This window comes from Limulus polyphemus, unplaced genomic scaffold, assembly GCF_000517525.1.
Source record: "Limulus polyphemus unplaced genomic scaffold, Limulus_polyphemus-2.1.2 Scaffold1585, whole genome shotgun sequence".
Lineage (NCBI taxonomy): Eukaryota > Metazoa > Arthropoda > Merostomata > Xiphosura > Limulidae > Limulus > Limulus polyphemus.
This window is the reverse complement of record NW_013667195.1, coordinates 30,988-40,525: the sequence shown is the minus strand read 5'-3', so window position 1 is coordinate 40,525 and position 9,538 is coordinate 30,988. Positions and strand designations below refer to the sequence as shown.

Below are 9,538 nucleotides of genomic sequence, written 5' to 3'. Positions count from 1 at the left end.
CTAGAATGACTTCAAATTGTAACATGAAACTACATTCATTTATCCTAAGTAGCTCTTAGTTTGTAACATTATAAATCTATTTAATTAAATTTTATTGTTTTATTGCTGTTTGAACCATGTCTAACTGCTATCTGTGCCATTATAAGTTGTAAATCACTCGGGGGAACTTGCAGCTCACGTTACGCTATCGAATTACATTACTCACGAGCTGCCCATGTGCGTGCTTCATGAACCATTTTAATTATATTATTATTATTATTACTTATTTTACCTATTCTAGTCTTAAATGACTTAAAAATGTCTGTAATTTTAATTTTAGTTACTTTTATTAATAATAAGTAAAGAATAAATATGAAAAACAAGAAATAAAGTACTCACCCAATCTTCTTTTTTCTTGCCCTCAATTGTTGAGGAGAGTTAAGTCTGATTTTTTTTAGTGATTATAGTAAAGCACTTAACAATTTTTACTTAATTAACTAATACACCAAAGAATACAGACTAATAACATGCAAAAAGTAGACAAATTCACTTCTAATAATTTTCCTGGCTTTCTAACTATGTGACAAGAGCCATTACAAATTCATCCAAGCTAGTCGTTAACTTTCGCACAGGAATGATGTTAGTACTCAAAGTGAAATGACGATTATCTGTTCAGAACACAACATTATACAATATGTCATTTGATAGATGAAAATCTTGACTTTCTATTGGTTATAGATAATATATATAATTAAACATAAGAGAGAACTATTAATGAATTGTGAAAGAGAGGATGTAAAAGGTGGGTATGGCAGGAGGGGTCTGTGTTGAGAGAGTTAACTGAATAAGAGAGGTACCAATTCTATACTTACAACAAGGTCAGACTGGTATATCTCTGGAGGTTAGAAATCCTTATATTAATGTTGACTTTGAGACTTCTTGCTTGGATCTATTATCAGCTCTTTGGAGAACCCTGATTCTTCCTGGAGAATGTGATTGTAGGAATTTGTGTTTATAATTCATTGAAGTTGAGACCATCAAACGTCACGTGCAATACATTGACATAGAGAATATAGAAATTTCTAGATGGCAGATAGATGATTAAATGAGAAATCTATAAATAGTGTGAGACGAGCAGAAACAGCAGACAGAATATAGCAGAAGGGAGTAGAGTTATGGGCAAGAAAATATTCGGTTTGAAGTTAACTATTGTAGAAGTGATAAACCTAATGATTGACATAGGCCTAATGTGTAATATGTTAGAGTATTGTTTACAGGAAAGACTCCTCGAAGCTGCATAAAGTTTTGGAACATTAATTTTATTTTGTAAATTATATGCTAAAGTAAGTATTACAAATGACAAAATATCAGTTTTGAAACACTGAATTACAAGTTATTGAAACAGAAGTAAAATTATTTTTGTAACATAAATTTTGAAATTTGGTATGCAGGTGTGCACTTGACACATGAAAGGTGCTTACTAGTATGACAGAGTTAATAGCAATATTCCAGGGTTACATTAAAAATAACTTATTAGGAATGATTTTATAAATTTTTGTTTATTTTTACTTTTAATCAGACCAATTGCCATCTGAACTGGTCCATTTACTTGTTGAAAACATGTGTCTTTTGCTGACGTCAAGAAGCCGGGAGGTTGTTCAATCAGCACTATCTTTTGTGAAAATTCTCTTTTCAACCCTCAGTGTGAATGATTTAGCTCAACATGTAGAATTTTTGGTAAGAATGTTTTGCTTATTTTAGAGTTCTTATAATATATGGAGAAAAAGGTTTTTATGTAGACAGTTGTATATTAATTTATTTTTGTATATTTTACACAGTACAACACAGATATATAGAATAAGTAATTTTATTTCCAGTTACATTTTTAATTATAGAAGTATTGTGCCCTTTTATAATTGGTTCCCAAACTTGTATACCATTCTTATAGGTTAAAAGTTTGGTGAGTGTTTCTGATGAAAGTCAGAGACAGCTACGATTCAAGACTAAAGAGATTTTTATTCGACTTGTAAGAAAATTTGGGTAAGAGCAGTTCAGAGTTTCAGACATATGTTTTATGGTTCAGTTGAAAATCTAAATTGTTCAAAATATATAATCTAAATATTTTATTTTTATGGTATTAAAATTTACATGTAGTCAATATAAGATGACATTAAATTTACTGAACTTAAATTTTCTTTGATAAAATATGTGGACTATCTTAAACAATTTTAGTATCCAGTTTTTTAGTTCACAGAAAGCCTAAGTTATTTTGTTGTAAACTTCAGTTATTACAACATAAAATTTTGTGCCGTAAAAAATGATAATGTAAAATATGATCATGTAGAATATTAATACCGGTTACCAGTCTGTACATTACATAATAATCACAGATTTTGTGCTTTAAATATATATGTTAATATAATATTCTTAACTTTTTTGATTTACAGACTTTTAAAATCCATTAAAATATAACCTGCAAAACATTGGTAACCTGTTTTCTGAAAGAGATGGATAAAAATTGGGGATGATTTTTAGTTAACTTGTATTAAAGGATGAAATTAGTTGTGCAGTTTTCATCACAGTTTTCCATAGAAGATAAAACTTTTGTTAGATGCACATTTAAGTGAAATTTTGAAGATATTGGATATGGAATATATCATCAGCAAAATATAATATTTGATAAAATGGTTGTTGTGTGACTTAGATATGAAATGATTGCCAAAATGGTTCCCCCCATACACTGCAAGATGTTGAGTAACATTCGAAAAATAGAAGCTCACAAGGCTCACCAAAGAAAGATGAAGGAATCTGAAAAAGAAAGGGAGGAAGATGATTTTTTCAAAATGAAAAAACAATCTGAATCGTATGTAAAATTATTCAGTTTTTTTTTTACCCACAATAAGTCAGTGTTTTATAATTATTTATTACATTTTGGCTATGTGAGAAAGGAGATAACTTGTTTTAACCAATTATCAGTAGAGATTTTTACAATTATTGTGAAGAATACACAGAACTCCATTGTGCTATACTTGCAGGAATATGTTAATATTTTTAATGATGTTTATAATTGCAAAATTTTGATAGATTTAGTCAAACAAACAAAATACAAAAAAACATTAATTAGCAGAATCGCAATTATCTCTCATATTTCTTTAAGGATTAATAATTTTTACAGTGTTGATTTAAGTTTAGTTTCAAGTATATAATCAAAGTAGATTTATGACACCACAGAAATGGTTTGTGACAAGAAAAAAATATAAATCTTTTCATAAAACTTTATTTAACTTGTAGATACCTCCTAAATTTTTCCTCAACTTGTTAAAAATGTTTTATTCTCTTTTTACTCAACTTAGATTATCTTCTTTTAGCTATGAAAGTTCACTTGGTAAAATCCAGCATTTTATTAACATGTAGTCATCAAAGAACATAACCTTCATTCTTTGTACAGAAGTTTCTAACTTTTCAATATTTGTTAAAAGTTTAAAAGTCTCATGATCTTACCTCATGTCATCACATAGAGAAGACTGTGGATTTGCTTACCTCACATCATTATGTACAAAAGACTATGAAGTTACGTGTCACATGTCGTTACGTACAAAAGACCACGAAGTTACTTGTCTCGTGTCATTACGCAAAAAAGACCACGAAGATACTTGTCTCATGTCATTACATACAAAAGACCAGGAAGATACTTGTCTCGTGTCATTACATACAAAAGACCACGAAGATACTTGTCTCATGTCATTACATACAAAAGACCAGGAAGATACTTGTCTCGTGTCATTACATACAAAAGACCACGAAGTTACTTGCCTCGTGTCATTATGTACAAAAGACCACGAAGATACTTGTCTCATGTCATTACATACAAAAGACCAGGAAGATACTTGTCTCGTGTCATTACATACAAAAGACCACGAAGTTACTTGTCTCGTGTCATTACATACAAAAGACCACAAAATTACTTGTCTTGTGTCATTACATACAAAAGAACATGAAGTTACTTGTCTTGTGTCATGATATATAAAACTGTCTAGTGTATGTAGTATTAAATAATTTATTTTGTGAGTTAATATTTTATAATCGTTTAGTGGGTTTTTTTATAATAAGAGAGTTAAAATCAGACAGATGTTGGAAGTTGTGTTTATAATTTATTGAAGCTGAGACTATTGAGTGTCATGTGCAATACAGTGACGTTGAGAATATAGAGATTTCTAGAAGGTGGGCAGACAATTAGTGATAAACATGTATATAGTAGAAGAGAGTAAAATCATGGCCAAGGAAAAGTTTGGCATGAAGTTAACTGCCTTAGAAGTGATAGACCTAACGTTTAATATGTTAGAGTAAGACTAACAGTAGAAAAGGAGATAAGAAGTATAATTTATTCCATCAAAGCATGGTTTTAAAGTAAATGAATCAACCTGAGTGCATTTTGACAAAAGAAACAGGATATTTTGAAGAAAGAAGACCAAACAATTACTGGAAGAGCAGTATACAACTGTGGTAACTCACCCCACAATTGTAAGTGAATTATAAACAGAATACTAGTGTAATAGAAATAGAGAAAGGTTGTTTGGCTCGTCAACTGAAATTCTAAAGCAATTGAATAGGCCTAAGTGAACTTTTGACAAGAAGAGAACTATATATAGTGTTTATGATATGATAATATCTATAATGTAAAGAATTTGTTGTACATACATTTAACTTGTTCTGAATATATTATTTTGAATTTATCATTGAATTTATTGCCAACAAGTCACAGACACCTACTGTAGAAGAATCACAAGCCCAACAACAACACAGTATACACATGCAAAGAACTATGAAGTTACTTGTCTCGTGTCATTACGTACAAAAGACTAAAAAGTTGCTTGTCTTGTGTCATTACCTACAAAAGACTAAAAAGTTATTTGTCTCATATCATCACATTCAAAAGACTATGAATTTACTTGTCTTGTACCATCACATTCAAAAGACTATGAATTTACTTGTCTTGTATCATCACATACAAAAGACTATGAATTTACTTGTCTTGTATCATCACATACAAAAGAATATGAAGTTACTTGTCTCATGTCATCAGTACGAAAGACTATGAAGTAACTTGTCTCATATCATCATGCACAAAAGTCTGTGAAGTAACTTGCCTCATCTCATCATGCACAAAAGACTATGAAGTAACTTGTCTCATATCATCATGCACAAAAGTCTGTGAAGTAACTTGCCTCATCTCATCATGCACAAAAGACTATGAAGTAACTTGTCTCATGACATCATGCACAAAAGACTATGAAGTAACTTGCCTTGTGTCATCATGTACAAAAGACTATGAAGCTATTTATCTCATGCTGCCATGTTCAAAAGGCTATAAAGTTGTTCATAAGTTTCATGAGACTCAAACCCAACATGAAAATATAATTTTTTGAAAATGTAAGATACATATCATCAAGTGTTATGTCAAAAATTTTTAATCTCTATGAACTTTTTATTGTTTTTACTTATGTTATATTATGGGAACTCCCATGTTTTGTTGTTTTTTTTACTTGCATAGTTTATTTCTGTTTTGACCATTACAATTTTTATTTTTGTGTGGAACATTATTTTTTTAATCTTGACATGATTACATCACGTACTAGTTTACCAACGGGTGAGACAGTAAATAAAATGTTTTACTACACTGCATAAAACAATCAAAAGATGCATAACTAAATGATGTTGGATATATTTATGTATCAGTTATTTTCAAACTGGGAAGAAAGATTCACGTGTAAGATATATTTATATATGGTTTAAAAGAGCTAAACAGAAAGTGAACGATTATAGCAAAAATAAGTTATGCTTAACTAGATAGCCAGCAAGATATCAAAACCTACAAGGGTTTTATTTTTCTAATTTAAGAAATAAGCCATATTGCGAGTAGTTGATGGAAATAGTAAAAATGTTTGTAAGCTGTGACAAAGTGAATTTTTTTCAATATAACTGACAAATTGAAGTTGGATGTTTTCTATTTTTGTGATATGTAAACATACATGTGTGTTATGTTTTCATAATCATGTTGCCCTCTGATGCAAAAACAAGATCTGCACCTTAAGGCAGTGCATGAGCTATAAGAGTTACAATCAATTCCTTCTATTCAGTCAGACAAGAGTAGACCAAGAGTTGATGGAAAGTGTTGTTGTCTAGCTGCTTTACCTCTAGTCTATTAGTTCAAAATTAGGAACAGCTGGGGACAGATAGCTTTTTATATATCTGTTCACAAAAATTTTTTAAATAAACAAATATTCATGTCACTTAAAAGCAATAATTTTTCAAAGAATTAATAATAAATTATTAATGCACTTTTCTGTAGCCATTGTGCAGCTCATTGACGATGTGCTTATATTGTTCTAAATAAAGGATTGAAGAAATACTTCAGGATACAGATGATGATTTAGAAGAGGAAATGTTTAATAAAGAAAGACCAAAAAAAAAAGCAGTAAGAAGATTATCTAACAAAGTCAAAGGAGCAACTTGGATTGAGGAACATGCAGATAAGGAAATTGTTGATTTCTTGGATCCATCAGCAAACAAGAAAGTTATGGGTAAGTGAATGTAAAATAACAGTTGTTATTATGTGAATGCCTTTTAAAAGCTGGTGAAGCATGATTATAATTAATTGTACTTGTTGTACAACATTATGTTAAGCTTTTTTTTTAACACTACATTTTTAATCTAGTCCCTTAGGGATTTTAAAGAATTAGAAGAGTGCCTAATAATAATATTTCAACTACACTATATTCGTCTTATTCCAGCCAATCTGAAGAGATCTGGATTGAGTGAAACTATTCATCAGCAGTGGATATGATGAATATAAAGTGGTTGAAATACTGTTATTATACATTTTTCTAATTCTTGAAAATCCTTAAAACACTAGATTAAGAATGTATTGTTAAAGAAGTACAAGTACAATTAATTATAATACTGCTTTGCCAGCTTGTAAAAGGTGTTCTGACCACTACTGTATTTGTTGTATCCCAGCTGGCCTGAAGAGCTCTGGTTAAAATATTATTATATCGTCTACTTATTCTCACAAATTTCTAAGGGACTAGATTAAAATGGAGTGTTACAAGTAATAATAATAGGCCTAACATATTGTTGAATGACAAGCATAATTAAATATGAATGTAAATTAGTTTTGTTTTTTGTCCTTAAATGCTTGATTTTTTTTTCAACAAAATATTGTTGAATCAAGCAATTGTATAATAACATATTTGCAATTTAACTTTCACAGAAAAAATAATAATCCCCTATCTGGTGAGCTGTAAAAGTTTCTGTCAGTTTGTATAATTTATGTGTGTTAACGTGTCAGAATCTGATGTATTCTTTTCTTTGAAATGTTAATAAGGACTTAATTCTTATTCTCTTAATTTTGAGTGAAAATTTTTGTCTTTTACTTCTTTATTAAAGTAGGTTGGATTGCTGTTTGTTTTTTCTTTTTCTTTGAATATGTACTTTATGTTTACACCATTGTTTGCATTTGGTTGTTTTTTCTTTTTACATATTTCTCTGATAGGTTATATTTACATAACCAAATAATTTTCTTATGCTATCCCCAATGCTTTGTTCTTTTCTCTCCTTGTGGAAGAGTTCGCCTTCCTTATTTATCGTGTTTTCTTAGGTCATAACCTGCTCCAATAATTAGTTTTTTAAATGTCTAATCTTCACTTTCTGTTATACCTATTTTTTCTTTGAGTGTGCTGTTATACTTTAATTAATAAAAATGCACTCCTTATGGCAGATACTTTTTGGGTTTGCTTCTAGATAGTTTGGTTTGGTTTCTCTCATCACAACTAAAAACTTTTGCTTGAACTTTGTTTTTCCGTTTCAGAACCTTGACTTTCAAGATTGGTATGGTAATGGCTTAACTGACTTTTTGTAGGTAAAAAAAAACAACAAAAGAAACCTCCTTGGTTCACCAGCTTAAGGATTGACGTTATTGCATTAAATATATTGTACCACATTTGAGTTAAATGTTTGGTTGTCATTGCTTTCCAGTCCAGATGATGTGCATAGTACATATATTTGTTATTATCAATGAGACAAAAAGTAGTTTTTGTTGGATTTAGTATATCCAATTCCTGATATTCAATTAGATTTGGATAGAGTTAAAATAGTTATTTTTTTATTGTTTTTTTGAAAATTTAATAAGGATTTATATGGGGATTTACAGTTCTGCATGAGTAAGTGACCATTGCAGGCATTTTAAGAGAATGTGACACATAGCAGCATGAGACATAACGTAATGTTTTGAGACAACATGGGATTTATTGGACTGTCTTGGCTGTTCCATCCTCTGAAGTAAATTAAAATAAATGAATTTAGAAAAAATCTTAAAGCCAGCCCTTATCATTCATATACTTATCAAGCTTTTTCTTAAACTTGCTTTAATCTACTGCCTCCACAACATCTGAAGGAAACCCATTCCAAAAGCCAACCACCCTATTAGAAAAATATAATGAAAGATGACTCCTACCATTTATATATATGTCCCCTAGTTCTACTATTCTGTTTCTCAATTCCCTTTACAATCTTAAACACCTCAATAAGATTCCCCTAACTCTTCTTTTTTCAAGATAAAACAATTAGAGAGATTTCAACCTCTCCTTGTGTGACAACCCCCCCCCCCCCAAGATATGGAATATGCTTAAATCTTCATTAGTAAAAACCTAATAAAAAGCAAAATTTAATAATCCAACCATCTCATAATCATCAGATACAGGCTTTCCTTTATCATCCTTCAAGGGTCCTACCCCATCCTAACATTTTGTTTACCCTTAATGTATTCAAAGAAATCCTTACAGTTAATTTTTGCATTTTCAGCCAACTTTTTCTAATACATCTTTTTTGTTACAATGCTAGAAACTGGATTTCGATACCCATGATGGGCAGAGCACAGATGGCCCATTGTGTAGCTTTGTACTTAATTACAAACAAACAAACATGTCATAATTTTCTGTTTCACCAACTTTCTTGATCTTCTATAATCTTCTAAGTCTCCTGTCATACCAGTAAATTTATATTTCTTAAATTTATGATGCTTTTCTTTAATTGTCAACTCTTTTTGAACCAACCTAGTTTTTACTTGCAGCTACCCTTTTCTTTTATAAGGAATATGTTTACCTTGAATATTTAAAAATTTTCTAAATCTAATCAGTATCTCCAAATAATTCAGCTGCCCAATTCACAACAGATAATTCTTGTGTAGCTTTGCACAAAATTCATAACAAACAAGCAAACTAAAATCTAAAATAGCATTGTTTCTAGTAGGTTCTTTGACTAATTGGTGAAGAAAGCCATCTTGAACATTTTCCAAAAACCTTTCTCCCTCATAATTTGACTCTATCATTTCCCAATCTATATGCCTGAAATTAAAATCACCCCTAATTATCAGCTGAAATCTTAATCTCATTTCATCAGTATCATTTGGTGGTCTGTAACAAATTTCCACTAAAAGCCTTTTCCCTGTATATCCACAAATAGAAACCCAAATGAATTCAATCTCCTTGCTGTTATCTTTGAT

The 9,538-nt window shown here is 30.2% G+C and overlaps 1 protein-coding gene across 2 annotated transcripts in view; it reads left to right on the top strand.

Moving 5' to 3' along the window:
* The window catches only part of LOC106464195 (RRP12-like protein), a 150,038-nt gene that overhangs the window by 122,906 nt on the left and 17,594 nt on the right, over nucleotides 1-9,538 (top strand). For both annotated transcript variants that reach the window (XM_013924320.2, XM_022391898.1), the window contains exons 26-29: nucleotides 1,559-1,716; nucleotides 1,928-2,019; nucleotides 2,684-2,842; nucleotides 6,376-6,560. In XM_013924320.2, the coding sequence (XP_013779774.1) occupies nucleotides 1,559-1,716; nucleotides 1,928-2,019; nucleotides 2,684-2,842; nucleotides 6,376-6,560 (594 nt within the window). The remainder of the gene's footprint in view (nucleotides 1-1,558; nucleotides 1,717-1,927; nucleotides 2,020-2,683; nucleotides 2,843-6,375; nucleotides 6,561-9,538) is intronic.